Genomic DNA, 20685 nt, shown 5'->3' with positions numbered 1-20685 from the left:
GGGACAAAACAAAACTCCTCTGCTCCTCTTCTAAAAGGTTTCAAAGGCATCTTATATAGTTGCCAAGGAAACAGAGGGAGGTCTCATGTTAATGCCTCATCCAAGAGACAGCACGTCTGACAGTGCAGCACTCCTTCAGGTCTGCACTGAAGAGTCAACACAGGTCCGTAGAGTGAATCTTATGAAAAAGTACTGAGCTAGTTTGATGGGTTATACTGACAAAAACACCAATTTACTCTTACAGAAACACGAGGATGAAAGTGAAAGCTGGCTCTCCAGGCAGGTAAGAGATAAAGTAACAGGAATGGTGCATTCTTTTTCTCTCTCCCTCTGCTTCTATTATCTCGTCAGCTTGTAGAATAATCTGAGATGCTGCAATTTATTGAACAGGGGCACTGTGATGAAGTGAAGCTCATATTGAAAGCTCTCCTAATGACTGACCATAACCTGATGAAGTCCAGAATCACTCACATCAAACATGATTTCTCACTCTGACCTAATCCTCCCAGTCCAAAGGGCAGTACCTCTGACAGTGCAGCACTCTCTCAGCATTGCCCTGAATGTAGGATTTTACATGTAAGTCTCTGAAAGGGACTTGAACCCACCGCCTCCAACATGAGACTGTTACTCAATGAGCTACAGCTGACAATCCAGATAGTACACTTCACCACCTCTCTCACAAATGTCACAAAACCCCTTATCAAGATTGCAGTGTCATGGTTCAACATAGCTGGCATTCCAAACTGTAAAAGCTCTTGAACTGCAATGGGGCGGCACGGTGGCGCAGTGGTTAGCGCTGCTGCCTCACAGCGCCAGAGACCCGGGTTCAATTCCCACCTCAGGCAACTGACTGTGTGGAATTTGCACATTCTCCTCATGTCTGTGTGGGTTTCCTCCGGGTGCTCCGGTTTCGTCCCACAGTCCAAAAATGTGCAGAAAATGTGCAGGTGCCATGCTAAATTGCCTGTAGTGTTAGGTGAAGGGGTAAATGTAGGGGAATGGGTCTGGGTGGATTGCGCTTTGGCGGGTCGGTGTGGACTTGTTGGGCCGAAGGGCCTGTTTCCACACTGTAGGTAATCTAATCTAATAAAAAAGTGTAAACAGTGTAGAGACAGTAATGTGATACGTGGACACCACAACATTCCTTACAGTGGTTTCATAGGATCTTTATGTGAAGTACTGTGCTCAGTTCTGACCACCCTGCTATAGGAAGGAGAAGATTGAAGAAGGTTACAAAAAGATTGACAAGGATGTTGCTGGGACCGGAGGGTTTGAGTTATAAGGAGAGGCTGGATAGGCCTGGGACTTCTTTCACTAGAGTGTTGAGGGTTGACCAGATAGAGGTTTATAAAATCGTGAGGTGTATAGATAAGGTGAATGGCAAAGATCTTTTCTCAAGGTGGGGGAGTTCAAAACTAGGGGGCATAATTTTAAGGTGAAAGGAGAAAGATTTAAAATGGACCTGAGGGGCAACTTATTCACACAGAGAATGGTTTCTCTGCGGAATGAAGTGCCAGAAAAAGTGGTAGCTGCAGATACATTTATAACACGTCACATGCATTTGGACAGGTACATGAATAGGAAAGGTTTAGAAGGATGTGGGCCATGTGCAGGCAAATAGGATTAATTTATTTTGGGAAACTTGGTGGGCGTGGATTAGTTGGACCGAAGGGTCTATTTCCATGCTGTATGACTCTATGAGAAGGGTTGGATGTCTCTGCATGGGTCATTGATATTGGCCATGTTACTCAACAGCTGCTTTTGAACTAAGAGAAAGTGAGGACTGCAGATGCTGGAGATCAGAGTCTAGATTAGAGTGGTGCTGGAAAAGCACAGCAGGTCAGGCAGCATCCAAGGAGCAGGAAAATTGATGTTTCGGGCAAAAGCCCTTCAGCAGGCTGCTTTTGAAGCCTATTCCAATGCATAGGAACATCTGGAGGGTGATGTAATGACATCCCATCCAATACCTGCGCTGTCACTAGATTGTCTTCATCAGAAATACAGCAGTGTATACAGTGCAGAGCTCCCTCAATACTGTGACAGAGTCAGAGCCTCAATTGCAATTCACATCCTTCTCACCCAGGGGTGAGAGTGATATAACTGACACTGCCAAAGGACTGCTGGACGAGATCTTTTGCCAGCGTGATGGGGTCAGGGGCATGATTGAGTGTCCCCACTATCTTGAATGGGTGGCGGTGCAAAAATACTCAAGAGGTTCAGTACCATCCATGACAAGGCAGTTTGTTTGGCACCTCATCTGCCACCTTTAACGTTCACTGCCTTCACACAGTGGAAGCACTGTGCACCATCTACAAGATACACTGCAGTAACTTGTAACTTACCCATGCTCATTTGACAGCAAGTTCCAAACCCAGGACATCTGTCATCTAGAGGAACAGGAGTGGCAGATGCCCAGGAGCCTTACCAGCTGTAGATATTCCATTCACCATGCTCACCTGGAACAGTATTACTGTTCTTTCATTGTCGCGGAGTTAAAATCCTCTAAATTTAGGTGCCCTACACCAAGTGGACTGGAGTGAGTGGTTGTAGAAAGCAGCCCACCACCATCTTCTTGACAGCAACGAGAAATGGGCACTAAGTGCAGGAGTCGTCAACAGCACCACATCCCATGAACAAAAAGACATCCAGTCTAGATGGTTCAGTCACATATTGTCACAATCAGATGGGCTGAGCTATTCACAAAGGTGTACCTCCAGTATTGATTGGCGAGGCATCCCACGGACAGTGTGCCCTTGGAAAAGCCTCCTCTCTATCAGAAGCCCCCAACCCATTCAGCTGCAGCTTTGAGTGACTACCTCGAACGCTTGGCCATGGGCTGACATGGTGACCATTGACACGGAAAGAAAACAGCAATGCAGAAGCTAGGAAATGTAAATAAATAGCAAGCTACAATGATTGATTGTGCCAAGCATTCAATGAATACAGAAGCTGACTTGACATAACCTATGAGACAAAACTGAACGTTGGGTGCTTCAATGGCCTGTTCAGTTCTCTGTCCAATCATCATATCTTGTCAAGTCTGGTCAGGAAATAAACGTGGATCTAATACATTTGAAGTAATATAACTGAATAGGGTAATAAAATATTTAAAGACTTTGTAATCATGAAAAACCTTTACAACCCCAGACTCTTTTTGTAAAAGTTGTCTGCCAGGACTGAAATGAGTATTCAACTCCGACTTTCAGCCATAGCTGGCATTATTACTAGGTATCAGTATAACTTGGCCTGTTATTAATTGAGTTTTCAAGATGATTTTCAAAATCATAGAATCCCTACAGCTTGGAAGCAGACCATTTGGCCACCAAGTGCATACTGACTCTCTAAAGAGCAGCCCACCCCATCCCTGCGACCCTGCATTTCCTGGGCAATTTAACATGGCCAACCCACCTAATCTGCACATCTTTTCCCCATTGGAGAAAGGTGGAATTGAACCCAGATCCCTAGTGCTGTGGGGCAGTAATGCTCACCACTGAGCCACAGCACTGACCTGAGTACGTTAGATGTTTTGCTGCTGACAAGATGAACAGGTTTTCCCTTGGCTCCAATAGGAGCTTGCTTTCCTGCCACAGAATGGGCTCAGTGGTAAGGCAATCCGTAGCTCTGACAACATGATGCATTATCAACAAAGCCAGAAACTCTCCTTGTAATGCCTCAAGCCCTGAAGGTCTGTGGTCAGGTCAATAACAGTTAAGTGTTTCTTAGCTCTTTAGAATTTCTTATTTGATGGTGGCAGTGAAGCTGTGTTTGTACAAATGAATGGTTGAATGTAACAGAATAAAAGTCACCATGTCAGCTAAAGTTCTGTAGGACAGCAGTTCAAGGTTGGGTTAAAGGAACATGTGCACATGTGTGTGCATGCATGTGGAGAACAGGAACGTAAGTAGATAGATACAAAATGCATTCTGGATTAGTGGTGCTGGAAGAGCACAGCAGTTCAGGCAGCATCCAAGTAGCTTCGCAGCTTTGTTCTTTCACTTTCTTGTTTCTTCTCGTATTATTGGGGCACCAAAGTCAATGTTGTGAGATTTGTTCCCTTAGTAAATTTCTTCAAAGTGCCATGTTAATTTCAAAGCCATACCGCCCTGTTGTCTGTTCTGTTGCTGGGTTGGGTATTTCTCATCGACCTGTTCAGGGACGTTTGAGATATCTCTGGAGTAAGTGGAACTTGAACGAAGGTATACCTGGATCAGAGGTAGGGACACTATGACTGTGCCATAAGAACTATCCCCCTATCAGGTTAGGGTCAGGGTTTTCTTCAGAACGGGAAGGTTGCCTGAAGCCCTTGCATTACCCAATAGTGGTTACTGGTGTTAGGATATCCCCATTACCTTGGTTCATTTGACAAGTCACCTTTCTTTCCTTGCTGCATACGGTCTAAAATATAAACAAACCAGAAAATGAAAACATATCTAAGATGCTAGGAGCTTCCCCAATTTCATTTCCTCCTCTCTGCATCCTTGCCATGGGGTGGGTGGGGGGTGAGTGGGGGAGTTGTCACATGATCACTATAATGTTCTATTCAATGTAAATGTACCAATGATATGACAAGGATGTAAAAGCAACAACATGGGTGCTTTATTTGCAAGATAAGATAACACACATGAATTGGGAAACTGTTTGCATGTTCACTGTTGCAAACATTGTCTTTGCATCCTGTCTCACGGGATTTTAAGATGCATCCCTTTAAAGTTCTTGATGTCGAACAGAAAGACCCAGGAATTCAAGTACATAGTTCTTTGAAATTTGCATCACAGGTGGTTAAGAAGGTGTTTAGCACGCTTGCCTTCACTGCTCAGACCATTGAGTAAATGAGTTGAGACCTCATGTTGAGATTGTACAGGACGCTGGTGAGGCCACTGTTGGGGTACTGTACACAGTTCTAGTTGGCCTGCTGTAGGAAGGACTTTGTTAAACTTGAGAGAGGGTGCAGAAAAGATTTACAAGGATGTTTCCAGGACTGAAGGGTTTGATTTGTAGCACTTTGCATCTCTCTTGCCTGAAGCCATTGAAATAAAAATCAGGGAAGATGTGACATGGGCTGCTGACTGGGGAGTAGTGTTTGCACTGACACACAGAGCCAAGATTTACCCTTAAGATCTGCATGGTTCTTACCACTTATTTTATCATCTTCATTCAAGTTCTGGTCCTCTGCCCATTACTTTGAAATGTAAATGTCGCCTTTTGAATGGAGTAATGCTCTTCTGACTGATGTAACTTTGCTGTCCATTATGCTCTACACTGCACCATATTTCTATCCATTTCAGAACGAGGCTCCTTTATTTTCCAAAGACGGAAAGAAGTTTTTTTTCATCCGCCCACTCCCACAGGGAGGGAGAGGGAAGTTCCACCACATTGCCATGTCATCTGCTCAGGTAAGTATTTCAGAGGGATCAGTTAGCTTTCTGGGTTTTGTTGTAGTTCAGTTATTCAGATTTTCGGTAAAACAATTTTCTCCTGAAAGCTTGGAGTCTAATTTCAATCAATTTCTGACTCTTCAACTCGTAGAACACTCATTAATGTTTGTTAATGTTTTGCACATTTGCCAAACATTCTTTCCAGACTTGCAAATATTTCTGGAAACATAACCATACAGAGATTATTGGAAGTCAAAAAAAAAGAGATAACATTTCTCTGCAACTACAAAGATTTTTCTTAGAATACAGTTTGAAAATCCACATTCACTTGACTTCTGCTTTTATTTATTGACTCATTCACGGGATGTGGGCGTCACTGGCTAGATCAGCATTTATTATCCACCTCTTATTGCCCAGAGGGCAGTTAAGAGTCAACCACATTGCTATGGGCCTGGAGTTACATGTGGGCCAGATAAGGATGGTAGGTTTCTTTTCCTGATGGACATTAGTGAACCAGATGGGTCAATCAACAATGGATTTATGGTTAACTTTTGACTCTTAATTCCAGACATGTTTTAATTGAATTCAAGTTCCGCTCTCTGTCATGGTGGGATTCAATCCCAGATCCCCAGATTATTATCTCGGTTGCTGAATTAACAGTCCAGTGATAATTGGGCTATTGCCATTGGACTGTTGCCTCCCCTTGACTTCTGTTGGTGTCACACAAACATTTGAATTTCAAAAGAGGATAAAGACACTTTTTTTTTATTTAAAAGACATTTCAATGAAGCACGACTCTACAGCAAGAACGATCACCCAGTGTTTCCACAACCCTGTCCTAACATTTCCCAAGTCTTCTGTCTGAGTCAGTGTCGGGAAATACTGAGTAGAATCCCAGTTAAATCAACGAGTGGAAGAGATTGGCCAAGCCAGCATCCTCAAACAAACTTCTGCTGTGCCCTATTTCAGCATAATTATTGTCCCATAGCAATGATGCTAAAACAGCATGTTCTTTATATTGCAGAATGCTTAAACAGTGCAATATTGAAGGAAAATGATCTCTGCAATATTATCATGGTGAATTTACTTCCGTAAGCAAGAAGTGGAGCAGAAGGAGCAAAGAGAACACAAGAGATATGGTGGCATAGTTGTAATGTCACTGTACTGGTCATGCAACGGCTGATGCTTTTGGGATATGTATATAAGCCCCACTGCAGAATTCAATTAATTAATCTGGTATCCACGGTTGGTCTCAGTAATAGTGACCTTTAAAAGTTGTGAAAAGGCCATCTGTTTTCGATAATAACAGGGAAAGAATCTGCTTTATTTAATACAATCTGGACCCACAGCAATGTGATTGACCCCTCTGAAATGGCCAAGCAAGCCATTTTGATTGGGGCAACAAATGCTGGCCTGGCTGCTGACATTGATATCCCATGGACCCAGAAGGATTGGCTGTGACTGACTGAGGTGTAAAAAAATCCAAAAATCACTTTGATTTTGCTGGCAAAAGTAATTTAGTACTTTTAGTGGCAAAATCTAGTGGGGCCAACTCTGGTTCATCCATTATATGTCTTTAAATAGGGATTAAATAAAATCTATACTTTCCAAGTGTTATCAATTCTGGCAGTTCAGTAGTTATGATTCTCTCTTCTTCTCTTCCAGGTTAACAATAGTAATGATAATTTACAGTCCATCACCTCTGGTAACTGGGATGTGACACAGATTTTGTCATATGATGAAGTGCATCAAAAGATGTAAGTCTCCGAAAACTATTGAAACAAACTACAGATAATGTGGGACACTTTGACCATAAATTTTAAAAAGTGTTAAACGGCTGATATGAGAATGGTTTTTGATTGGTGTGAATGGAGTTGAATATGTGTAGTGGTGGGAGGCACAGTGGAACAATGGTTAGCACTGTTGTCCCACAGTGCCAGGGACCTAGGTTTGGTTCCAGCCTGGGGTGACTGTCTGTGCAGAGTTTGCACATTCTCCCCATGCCCCTGTGAGTTTCCACCAGCTGCTCTGGTTTCCTCTCACAGTCCAAAGATGTGCAGTTCTGGTGGATTGGCCAGGAATGAGCAAATTAGGTGGGTTAGCCATGGCAAACGCCCCATGCAAGTTACAGGGTTGGGGTGAAGTTGTGGGCCTGGGTGGGTCAGTGCAGGCTGAATAGCCTCTGAATAGCCTGCACTGTCAGGATTCTATGAATATCAAGACCCACATGTAACAGGCATGTAATTGATATTGCCCCATTTTATCCTATTTGCAATTACTTGGCTTCTAGAGATTTCAAATTATGCTTGGAACTAAATTACTCAATCTGTGCTGCTTGAGAAGTGAGAGCTTTAGAAACATAGGAACAGGAGTAAGCCATCTGGCTTTTGAGTCTGTTCCTCCATAAGACCATAAAATACAGGAGTGGAATTAGGCCATTCAGCCCATCGGGTCTGCTCCACCATTCAATCATGGCTGATATGTTTCTCAAGCCCATTCTCCTGTTTCTCCCCATAACACTTGATCTCTGACTAATCAAGAACCTATCTGTCAATTGCTCTCAGTTACAATCACTCATTTTAATTTATTTTATTCAGGAGATGTGTGTGTCATAAGCTGGCCAGCATTTGGGCGGCACGGTGGCACAGTGGTTAGCACTGCTGCCTCACAGTGCCGGGTTCAATTCCCGCCTCAGGCGACTCTCTGTGTGGAGTTTGCACATTCTCCCCGTGTCTGCGTGGGTTTCCTCCGGGTGCTCCAGTTTCCTCCCACACTCCAAAGATGTGCAGGTCAGGTGAATTGGCCATGCTAAATTGCCCGTAGTGTTAGGTAAGGGGTAGATGTAGGGGTATGGGTGGGTTGCGCTTCGGCGGGTCGGTGTGGACTTGTTGGGCCGAAGGGCCTGTTTCCACACTGTAAGTAATCTAATCTAATTTATTGCTCATCCCTAATTGTCCAGAGGGCAGTTCAGAGAGAACCACATTGCTGTAGGTCTGGAGTCACAATATAGCCACAATATAGGGAAGGATGGCAGTTTTTGTTTCCCCTAAAGGGGCATTAATTACCCAGATGGGTTTTTGCTCACAGTCAACAATGTCAATTCATGTCATTAGTGGATTCTTAATTTGAGACACTTATTGAATCTAAATTTCATCATCTGCCATAACAAGATTCAAACCCAGATCCCCAGAACATTACCTGGGTCACTGGATTAACAGCTGAGTGATAAGACCACTAGGCCAGTGAAGGAATGGCAATATGTTCCCAAGTCAGGATGATGAATGGCTTGCAATGGTGTAGCCTTGTTGAGCTCCTCTCCACACCACCTCCCCACTGTACCCTCTACAGCATCCTTCTCCACTCTTACGATGTCTCCACTGGATATTGTGATATATATCACTGTGTTCCCACAGTATACATAGCACACATTTGCCCCTCCATTCAACTGAGGTTCTGATAGTCCAATTCTTATCCTCTATTTACTGACGTATGTACTGCAGATCCTTTGCAAGGACTGAGTGGCCACAGGCAAGAATTAATATTAGATTCTGAATAGAGGATCTGGACCGTATAGCTACAAGCCAATTTAGATGAAGCAGAATTGATTGCCTTTCAAGTTTACAAATTCTTTACACAGTAGTTCTTTCACTTGGCAAGTCTGGATAACACAGGAGGTTACCAAACCCTTGGTTTTCATGTAGAACTGCTCCTGAGCGGCAGCGTATAAATCTTAGTTTCAGTTAACCTACATATGTGCAACTCTGTCATGCAAGAAAACCATTAAAATTTCAGTGTCTCCTTTCTGACTCCTTTATAGTTCCACGCTGAAGCTGACAATGAAATGAAAGGCATAATTTAATCTCTGTAATTATACCTGTCTGTTCACTTTGTTCTTTACTTGGAACGTTAGGCAGGAGGTAGTAATAAAATGACTTATTGCCGCAATGCGCAGTGTTTCCCAGAGCATTGTCAAGAGTGGGGCAGTATAAGTTGACATTCAGGACATTACTGAATGCATATCATTCAAAGGCAACCTCTGAGAGTCATGGAGATGTACAGCACAGAAATAGACCTTTCGCTCCAACTCGTCCATGCCGATCAGAAATCCTAAATAAATCTAGTCCCATTTGCCAGCATTTGGCCCATATCCCTCTGAACCCTTCCTTTCATTTACCCATCCAGGTGTATTTTAAATGTTCAAATTGTACCAGCCTCCACCACTCCCATATATGCACCACCCTCTGTGTGGAAAAAGTTTCCCCTTAGGTCTCTTTGAAATATTTCCCCTCTCACCTTAAACCTATACCTCCAGGTTTGGACTCCCCACCCCAGGGAAAAGACCTTGTCTATTTACCCTATCCATCCCCCTCTTGTGGACAGTCAGGTCCTGTTTCAATTTTGTAGCATGTCTAGTTTAAATCCAGCCTGGTCCAGAGCCCCATAACATGAACCTGTGAAATGTGTGTACACAGAGCTTGTCAATGTGAGGGAGCACTGAATTTTCAGAGACACTATTGTTCACAGGAGATGTTTGTCAGAGGCCCTGGCTGCCCTCTCAAGGGGACACAGTGGCATTATCGGAAGAAGAACAGAGTAGATGGCATAGTGACAAAGGGCAGCACAGTGGCTCAGTGATTACCACTGTTGCCACACAGTGATAGGGACCACAGTTCGATTCCACCCTTGGGTGACTGTCTTTGTGGAGCTTGCATGTTCTCCCTGTCTCCGTGTGGGTCCACTCCAGGTGCTCCCAGTTTCCTCCCACAGTCCAAAGATTGGCTGTGCATAAATTGCCCAGGAACGTGCAAGCTAGCTGGATTGGCCATGGGAAAAGCAGGGATACAGTAGGGGAGATACTCTTCAGAGGTTCACAGTGGATTTTATAGGCTGTATGACCTGCTTTCACACTTCCAGGGATTCCCTGATAAATGTTAGAGCCAGGCCTTTCAGTAATGATGTCAGGAAATATTTAGTTGTTCAGAGGTGCCATCTTTAGCAAATGGTAGTTGTCCATTTTAAATCTGAATGAGTTTTTGGATAACCGAAGATCCTGAGCAAAGATGGGTGCTTGGTTACAGATGGCGGAATAGGTTTGAGGGGCTGAATGGCCTATAGCCCTCTAGTTGATGACCAGAGGACTCAGATTTGAAGCAATTGTCTAAAGAACCAAAAAGAGGTGAGGGCAACTTTTTTATTGCAGTGAATTGTTAAGAAACCCACTGCCTGTTAAGGGTGGCAGAAACAGTTACAATAATAAGAGATTTGGATAGATTCTTGAAGGGGAAATACTTGCAGAGTTTTCAGGAAAATGTTGGGATGTGGCAGTAATTGAATATTTCCCCTTCGAAGAGCTGACATTGGCATAGGGATTAGAATAACCTCCTTCTGTGCCGTAGGATTCGATGAGGAATTTTCAGGCCATGTATATGTAAGACAGGGGTGACAGAATTGTCCTCTGAGGAAAGGTTGGTTTGACTTGGCCTGTACTCATTAGAATTCAAAAGGATGGGAGGAGATCTGATTGAGATGAGAAGCATTGTCGCAGGGTTGGACAAACTAAATGCGGGAAGGAGATTTGGCCTGGTTAGGGAGTCTCGGGGTATACTAGCTAGGCCATTCAGGACTGAGATGAGGAAACATTTCTTCAATCAAAGGGCAGTGAATTCTCTATTTTAGCAATTCTCTACCGTAGAAGGCTGTGGAATCCAAGTCACTGAATATATTCAAGAAAGAGAGAGATCAAATAGAAAGCTAGCACGCAGGTGCAGCAGGTTAGCAGGAAGGCTCATAGTGTTGCCCCTTATATCAAGGGGGGTGGAGCATAAGAGTAGGGAAGTCTTACTGCAACTGTACAAGGTGGTGATGAGACCATATCTGGAGCACTGTGAGCAGGATCAGTCCCCTTATTTAAGAAAAGATATTAGAGAAGTTCAGAGAAGATTCACTAAGATGATCCCTAAGTATAGACAATTGTCATTTGAGCAAAGGTTAAACAGGTTGAGGGGGTTATAGAAGAATAAGAAGTAATCTCATTGAAACACATAAGATTACTAAAGTGAGTGATAGGTAAATGCTGAGAAGATGTAATGGAATAGGCTAGGACTAGGGGACTTAAATTGACACCCCTTTGTTGTGAAAATGAGGATTGCAGATGCTGGCGATCAGAGTCAAGATTAGAGTGGTGCTGGAAAAGCACAGCAGTTCAGGCAGCATCCGAGGAGCAGGAAAATCAACATTTCAGGCAAAATCCCTTCATCAGGAATGAGGCAAGGAACCTCCAGGGTGGAGAGAGAAATGGGAGGGGTTGGCACTGGGAGAAAGTAGCTCAAGTGCAATAGGTGGATGGAGTGGGAATGAAGGTGTTAGGTCAGAGAGGAGGGTGGAATGAACAGGTGGGAAGGAAGATTGACAGGGTGGGACAGGTCGTGAGGATGGTACTGAGCTGGCAGGTTGGAACTGGGGTAAGGTGGGGGGAGGGGAAATGAGGAAACTCCTGAAGTTCTCATTGATGCCCTGGGGTTGAAGTGTTCAGAGAGGGAAGATGAGGCATTCTTCCTCCAGGCGTCAGGTGGTGAGGGAGTGATGCAGGAGGAGGCCCAAGACCTGCGTGGTAAAAACAATGACTGCAGATGCTGGAAACCAGATTCTGGATTAGTGGTGCTGGAAGACCACAGCAGTTCAGGCAGCATCCAAAGAGCTTCAAAATTGACGTTTCGGGCAAAAGCCCTTCATCAGGAATAAAGGCAGTGAGCCTGAAGCGTGGAGAGATAAGCTAGAGGAGGGTGGGGGTGGGGAGAAAGTAGCATAGAGAACAATGGGTGAGTGGGGGAGGGGATGAAGGTGATAGGTCAGGGAGGAGAGGATGGAGTGGATAGGTGGAAAAGGAGATAGGCAGGTAGGACAAGTCCAGACAAGTCATGGGGACAGTGCAGAGCCGGATGTTTAGAACTAGGGTGAGGTGGGGGAAGGGGCAATGAGGAAACTGTTGAAGTCCACATTGATGCCCTGGGGTTGAAGTGTTCCGAGGCGGAAGATGAGGCGTTCTTCCTCCAGGTGTCTGGTGGTGAGGGAGCGGCGTTGAAGGAGGCCCAGGACCTCCATGTCCTCGGCAGAGTGGGAGGGGGAGTTGAAATGTTGGGCCACAGGGCGGTGTGGTTGATTGGTGCGGGTGTCCCGGAGATGTTCCCTAAAGTACTCTGCTAGGAGGCGCTCAGTCTCCCCAATGTAGAGGAGACCGCATCGGGAGCAACGGATACAATAAATGATATTAGTGGATGTACAAGTTAAACTTTGATGGATGTGGAAGGCTCCTTTCGGGCCTTGGATAGAGGTAAGGGAGGAGGTGTGGGCGGAGGTTTTACAGTTCCTGCGGTGGCAGGGGAAAGTGCCAGGTTGGGAGGGTGGGTTGTAGGGGGCGTGGACCTGACCTGCATTCTGCTGACATGCCCCCCACAGACCCCACTGTCACTATCCCCACCCCCCAGAACCCAGAGGGCAACACTACCCCTGCTCATGACTCCACCCCCTTCCCCCCACCATCGCACCCACTCCAGTTACAGGTTCTGCCCCCACTCCCAGCTCTACACCCACACCAGATCCCAGCTCCCAGCCCTGCCGAGTTTTCACCATCCCCCCAGACCTTCCCCTCACTGAGGACGAACGATCAGTCCTCAGCAAAGGACTCATCTTCATCCCCCTTGGTCCACGCACCAATGAATTTAATACTCGCAGTGACGTTGAACAATTCTTCCGTCGCCTCATCTTCTGCCTCGGAATACTTCAACCCCAGGGCATTAATGTGGACTTCAACAGTTTCCTTACTTCCCCTTCCCCCACCTCACCCTAGTTCTAAACTTGCAGCTCAGCACTGTCCCCATGACTTGTCCGGACTTGTCCTACCTGCCTATCTCCTTTTCCACCTCTCCACTCCACCCTCTTCTCCCTGACCTATCACCTTCATCCCCTCCCCCCCTCACCCATTGTACTCTATGCTACTTTCTCCCCACCCCCCACCCACCTCTAGCTTATCTCTCCACACTTCAGGCTCTCTGCCTTTATTCCTGATGAAGGGCTTTTGCCCGAAACATCGATTTCGAAGCTCTTTGGATGCTGCCTGAACTGCTGTGCACCATTAATCCAGAACCAAGACCTGCATGTCCTTGGCTGAGTGAGAAGGGGAGTTGAAATGTTCGGCCATGGGGCAGTGGGGTTGATTGGTGCAGGTATCCCGGAGGTGTTCCCTAAAGTGCTCTGGGAGAAGGCGTCTGGCCTCTCCAATGTAGACGAGACCGAATCGGGAGCAACGGATACAGTAATTGACATTGGTGGATGTGCAGGTGAAACTTTGATGGATGTGGAAGGCTCCTTTGGGGCCTTGGATGGTGGTGAGGGGGGAAGTGTGGGCGCAGGTTTTGCAATTCCTGCGTTGGCAGGGAAGGTGCCAGGAGGGGAGGGTGGGTTGTTGGGGGGGCGTGGACCTGACCGGGTAGTCACGGATCCATGTGTAGGTGGCGGAGATGTTGGTGGATGATGCGGTTTATGCGGAGGTTGATGGGGTGGAAGGTGATGACCAGGGGGGTTCTGTCCTTGTTGCAGTTGGAGGGGTAGGGTTTGAGGGTGGAGGTGCGAGACGTGGGTGAGATGCATTGGAGGGCATCTTCAGACACATGGGAAGGTTAATTCGGTCTTTAAAGAAGGAGGCCATCAGGTGTGGGGAACTGGTCCTCCTGGGAGCAGATGCAGCAGAGGCAGAGGAATTGGAAATATAGGAAAGCATTTTTGCAGGAGGCAGGGTGGGAAAAGGTATAATCCAGGTAGCTGTGGAAGTTGGTGCGTTTGTAAAAAATATCAGTGTTAAGTCTGTTGTCATTGATGGAGAGGTCCAGGAAAGGGAGGGAGGTGTCAGAGATGGTCCAGGTGAATTTAAATTTGGGTTGGAATGTGTTGAAGTTGATGAACTGCTCAACCTCCTCGCGGGAGCATGAGGTGGCGCCGATACAGTCATCAATGTAGCGGAGGAAGAGGTGGACAGCGGTGCTGATGTAATTCCGGAAGATGCACTGTGCTACGTAGCCAACAAAGAGACAGGCATAGCTGGGACCCATGTGGGTGCCCATGGCTGCCCCTTTTGTTTGGAGGAAGTGGGAGGATTCGAAGGAGAAATTGTTAAGGGTGAGGACCAGTTCAGCCAAACAAATGAGAGTGTCAGTGGAAGGGTAATTGGTTGGGATGTCGGGAGAGGAAGAAACGGAGGGCCTGGAGGAAGAACACCTCATCTCTTCCCCTCGGAACACTTCAACCCCATGGCATCAATGTGGACTTCACCAGTTTCCTCATTTCCCCTCCCCCCACCTTACCCCAGTTCCAACCTTCCAGCTCAGCGCCATCCTCATGACCTGTCCTACCTGCCAATCTTCCTTCCCACCTATCTACTCCACCCTCCTCTCCTCCATCCCCACCCCCATCACCTATTGTACTCCATCCCCACCCCCATCACCTATTGTGTTACTCCCCAACACCAACACCCTCCCATTTATCTCTCCATCCTGGAGGCTCCCTACCTCATTCCTGATGAAGGGCTTTTGCCCGAAACATCGATTTTCCTGCTCCTCAGATGCTGTCTGACCTGCTGTGCTTTTCCAGCACCACTCTAATTTTGACCCCTTTGTTGTGAGTCAAGAGTGTGGTGCTGGAAAAGCACAGCCAGTCATTGCATCCAAGGGGAGTCGACGTTTCGGGCATAACCATTCCTGATGAAGTGCTTATGCCCGCAATGTCAACTCTCCTGCTCCTTGGATGCTGCCTGACCTGCTGTGCTTTTCCAGCACCACACTCTTGACTCTGATCTCCAGCATCTGCAGTCCTCACTTTGTTGTGAGACTAAGATTAATCTGAGGAGGAAATTCATCTCTCAGAACATTGTGAATCTTTGGAATTCCTTGCCACAGAGAGCTGGTGTGGCAGCGTCCTTGTATATTTTTAAGGCTATGGTAGTTAGATGCTTGATCAGTCAGGGAATTAAGAGTTACAGGGAAGGGGTTGGAAAGTGGACTTGAGGAGTGTTGGAACAACTGTATTTATACAGAATGGAGCAGGCTCCGAGAGCTAAAGGGCCCACTGCTGCTCTTACACCTTATGGTCTTTATAATTTTTTGGATTTTAAAGGTATCAACAGGCATCGGGTGAAAATGGGAATAAACCATTCAGACAGGTGATCAGCATGATGTTGGAAATCATAAATAAACACAGAAATCACAGAACTTTGAGTCCAGTGACCATTCTCCAGAACGTTCAGGTGATTAAGTAGTTTTGATGCATTATCACTATAATAATGTAGGAAACACAATAGCCCATCTGCATTCAGCATGTTTCCCCACACAACATAAAGATAATAATGGGTTAATTTGTTTTCAGTCATGTTAGCTGGTATTAGCCCAGACATTGAGAGAATCTGCCTTAATAATGTCTTGGAATATTTTAAGTCCTCCTGAAAGACTAGCGTGTATTATAGTTGTATGCATGGCAATGGAAAAGGCAACCACTCAATGAATGTCTTCCTTTGTCCACAGTTACTTTCTAAGTACAGAAGACTCCCCTTTGCGCCGACAATTGTACAGGTAAGTGCCCACCTCACTTATTTTGCTGGCTGGGCAAACATATTATTGCCTGTTTATCATTGCCATTGAGAAGATGGTGGTGAGCAATACTCCCTCTAAGATGCTTGCACCCATAACCACTGCAAAGTCTGTGCAGAGGAGAAACAGTTAGTGCGAATCTTGGTGTTGAGGGTGAGCTGCCGTATGTGGGTGGGTTTGTGTGCATGCACATGTGTGCAGGTTTACATGTGTAATGGACATGACATTCCAAAATGCCAAGTCTAGTTGCAAAACGTACATCACAGAAGGAAATAAAGCCAGTCAGTCCCCACTTATTTGTCAGACCAAGACTTCAGAATTGAAAATCATTCTGCAGAGATTAAGTTGATGGTACATATGGAGGCCAGGAGTAGATGAGCACTGAACAAGGGTTGTAGGCCTGGAAGAGATTCCAAAGCTCAGGAAAACAATGCCAGGGATTTTTGTTTGAGCTGAGCGATTCAGCCATGAAGCACACCATGTTACTATATTGAGGCCCAGGATTTCTGTCCATGACCACTCAAGCAGTCAATTTCTGGACAGCACCCAACACACCAAAGAAGCCGAACAGAGATTCAGAGAGGATTTACAAGGATGTTGCCAGGTTTAGATGGTTTGAGCTATAGGGAGAGGCTGTTTTCCCTGGAACGCCAGAGGCAGAGGGGTGACATTTTAGAGGTTTATAAAATCATGAGGGGCATGGATAGGATAAATTGACAAGGTCTTTTCCCTGGCGTGGGAGAGTCCAGAACTAGAGGGCATAGGTTTAGGGTGAGAGGGGAAAGATACAAAAGGGACCTAAGGGGCAACTTTATCACGCAGAGGGTGGTGTGTGTATGAAACAAGCTGCCAGAGGAAGTGGTGGAGGCTGGTATAACTTAAACATTTAAAAGGCATCTGGATGGGTATATATATATATATATATGAAGGGTTTAGAGGGATATGGGCCAAATACGAGGAAATGGGACTAAATTATGTAGGCTATCTGGTCGGCATGGATGAGTTGGACTGTAGGGTCTGTTTCCATGCTGACATCTCTATGACTATAACCACAATTTGCTTGAAATAATACCTCAAAAATAATGAATGTAAAATTCCAAGGAACTTTATTAAATAAAAGCCGACATCCAGACAGAGAAGCAAGTATTAGAATGAATGATGAGAAGCTCAGTCAAAAGGGGAAATTTTAACAAGGAGAATTGGAGGGATGTTAAAGTTGAGGGAGCCCTGAGGACTCAGGGCTCCAATGATGGAATGATAAAGATCAACGATGGAAAAGGGGTCAGAATCGGACAAGTGAAACACCTCCAAGCTGGAGGAGATTCACCTGTATCTCAATGACATTAGATAGTATCTATATCCCCACTACTTCATTTCCAAGGTGTTTATGGCTTTGATATATTTTGATGCACTAATATGTCATATAAATGCATGCATTACTGATTGCCAATGACAATAGCTGCTGGTTTATCTGCTAAAAAAGAGCATCCTTCTTCCTTCAGTGCAGAGACCAATGGAACCTTTAACCGACGTTGCCTGTCATGTGATCTAATCCCGAACTGCACTTACTTCAGTGCGTCGTTCAGCCACAACATGCGTTACTTCTTGTTGAATTGTAAAGGTGGGTGAAAACTCTTCTCTCAAAGCAAAAACTTGTGTTGGAAAAAGAACTCTTCCTCACTGTAAGCAACTACAGATTCCAATGCCATTTTGCTTTTAATCAGTCTCCACTGTGGGTATCCTTCCATATGACTGACCGATCCCTAGTTGTCCTGCTGCTGGGTGAAGGTCAATGAGCCCATTGCCTCCCCTGTGGCTGACCTGAACCCATCCAGGAAGGGACAATAGTTCGATCTCGCCAGGTAGTAAGCCTCAACATTTCGTTATCAGTCGATTGGACCACCAGTAACTTACAAACAGCAGCTACAAATGTCAAGTTAAATCAAGATTTACAAAACTGTTGCAGGTGAACCATTCTCCCCTGATTTACAAAGTGTAGCCACCCTGTGGATCATTCTGCGGGAAGGTGGCCATGAGCTGGGTTTTAAAGAGGAACATTGCAGCCCCCGTTTAAAATCTCAATAGGGAGCCCAGCCAGAGTTGTCACTACTGCCCCCACCCTGATGCCCTCGCCTGGGTGTAACCCTGGGACCAGTGGCAATTACTTCAGGACAGGAATTCCACTCTATCCTGGGAGTACCAACTACTCTTGGGAGCTGCTGACCATTAGCTCTGGATTGTCAACAATGCCAGGCAGGAGGATTGAGCAGGACTGGTACTACCATCAGTTTGGGTGAAGAGGAGATGGAGTTTAAGGTTAACATCAGGGGCAGGCTGGTAATAAGTTGGGTGAAGGTGTTGAGGGTTGGGTGAAGGTGTACAAGACACCTATGACCGTCAATGGAGAGTCCACTCCTACCCACTGGATTGTCTGACACCAGCCCACACTCCCACTACTGTGGGCAAAATAACACCAGGCCTGGGATGAGACATCTAAGTGGCTTTTTATTCCACCATTTAATGGCTTTGATAGACTGAAGAGAGGGAGCATGGTACCACCCGTAAGATTTCAGACAGATTGGGGGCTGTCGGGTGATTGGTGGGCAGGCCACTTGTAGTAATCTACAAATATCCCTGCCATCAAATCGTCCAGCAGGGAATTATCTGGATGGCTATATGAATGGGAAGAGTTTAGACAAATATGGACCAAATGCTAGCAAATGGGACTAGATTAATAAAGAATATGTGGTTGGCATGGATGGGTTGGACCGAAGGGTCTGATTCTGTAGTGTACATCTCTCACTCTGCAACTCAATGTCTGAGGACGATCAATGCCTCCCATGGTTCACCTTGCAAATTGGTGCCCCTGCCCCGAAACATGCCCCCAGTGGTGCGAAACCACATGACTTCTGCAAATCCTTCTTACGTTTCACCAAACCTTCTTACATCTTGCAACAATCCCATATCCTGTGTTCCTGAAAGGTTTATTATCATATGAAGGTGTATCACTGAAAAAGATTCTGATTCATCCGCATCAACTGACTGACAACTGAGTTTTGCCGCCTGAAACTGCTTTGTTTCCGATGAGTATTTCCAAAGGAAACCCAGATGTCCCAGAACTCTCAGCTTTCTCATTTATAACTGCAATTTACGGTTCTGTGTTATTTGATCATAGGAGTTGAAAGGATATTTCCTCTTGCGTGAGAATCTAGAACTAGGGATCAACATTTCCATCTAAGGGATCGCCCATTTAAGATAGAGATGGTAAAAATATTATCTCAGACTTGTGAGTCTTTGGAGTTCCCTTTCTCAAAGGGCAGTAGGTGCAAAATCTTTCAATATTTTTAAGGCAGAGGTAGTTGGATCCTTGATTATTGAGAGGATGAGAGATTATTAGCGCTATGCAAGAATGTAACATTGAGGCAACAGATTTAAGAACAGCTTCTTCCTTGTTGTTATCAGATGTATGACTGGGCCCCCCATGTATTGATCTTTCTCTGTCACAGTAGCAATATATTCTGTATTCTGTTCTGTTACTCTGATGTACTTTTGTAAGATATGATTTGCCTGGTTAGCACACAGAACAATACTTTTTGCTGTATCTCTGTACATGCGGCAATAATAAATCAAATCAAATCAAAATCAGGCCATCAGTGATCTTATGGAATGGTGGAACAGTTTCAAAAGACCAAGTGGCCTACTCTTGTTCATTGTTCATAAATTTGTGACAAATCATTTAAATATTTGATAGAAGGTCGTCATTATGTAGTCTGCTAATCTCTGTTATCTTTTGACTAGTATGTCCTAGTATATAAGACCCTTTGTTGCACATGAGTTTTATTTCAAGAGTTTTTTTAAAGTCCAATTTCCAAAGTCCTTTGGAATGCCAGGCCTTGAAACCCAGCCAATTTCTGGAAATTGTCCACCGCGTACGGCCTTTTGTTTTGCAGTATTGTCCCTTGAATGTTATTTGTTGATTTCCCTGAATTTGCATGTATTCTTGCTGAAGGACTGACAATTGTGGAAGTGCTAGGATGGGGTGGCTGGTTGGGAAGGGGAGATGATTGGCCTCTTTCTATGTTTGTGCTTTTTTTAATGTCAAGTATATTATCTGGATGAAAAGTCGCATGAAGGTTAGCAGGTCTCCCTCCGAAGGGAAATGACTGAAGCAGTGGGATTTTTTTGGCAGCTCGTGGTCATGTTTCTAGAAGAAGGGAGGCCTAAGAGAGGCTGGGTGTGGTGTGAGAAGCTGGTGGCAAAGTGCATGCATTCGGTAAAAGGCAAAGGAGACAGCAAGGGGGTGGAGAGTAGGTGGAAGCTGTGTGGAAGTTTAAAAGGTGAAGCAGAAGTTAGGGGACAGACCGTAGAGGAAAGACAATAGTTTTAAGCAGCTGAAGTCACTGAGGTAATTAATTTATTGAAAATAAATGTAGAATCTCAAGTTTAGGACTACATAAGTTCAGAAGCAACTATAGGAGGACAAAATGTTTTTGTGGTCAACCTTAGATCGATTAGTAAGTTTAAATGTAAGGTTGGGATCTGAAATGCAAAAATAGAATGAAACTGCCAAGTTAAAAATTTCCAATCCCCGCATATGTGATTATAACACTTCAGCTGTGACCTCACCAGTCTACCGCAGGTGCGTTTCGCATAATGGTGTGTAGAAGTGTGTGTCA

General features: G+C 45.1%; 1 protein-coding gene across 6 annotated transcripts in view; it reads left to right on the top strand.

Moving 5' to 3' along the window:
- dpp6a (dipeptidyl-peptidase 6a) overlaps nt 1–20685 on the top strand; it is a 1516786-nt gene that overhangs the window by 1383047 nt on the left and 113054 nt on the right. For all 6 annotated transcript variants that reach the window (XM_072576237.1, XM_072576239.1, XM_072576236.1 and 3 more), the window contains 5 exons: nt 245–283; nt 5286–5393; nt 7041–7132; nt 15944–15991; nt 17512–17630. In XM_072576237.1, coding sequence (XP_072432338.1) covers nt 245–283; nt 5286–5393; nt 7041–7132; nt 15944–15991; nt 17512–17630 — 406 coding nt within the window. The remainder of the gene's footprint in view (nt 1–244; nt 284–5285; nt 5394–7040; nt 7133–15943; nt 15992–17511; nt 17631–20685) is intronic.

Source organism: Chiloscyllium punctatum, chromosome 8 (genome assembly GCF_047496795.1).
Source record: "Chiloscyllium punctatum isolate Juve2018m chromosome 8, sChiPun1.3, whole genome shotgun sequence".
Lineage (NCBI taxonomy): Eukaryota > Metazoa > Chordata > Chondrichthyes > Orectolobiformes > Hemiscylliidae > Chiloscyllium > Chiloscyllium punctatum.
The sequence above is the reverse complement of the archived record's forward strand: the minus strand, read 5'-3'. Positions and strand labels throughout refer to the sequence as shown.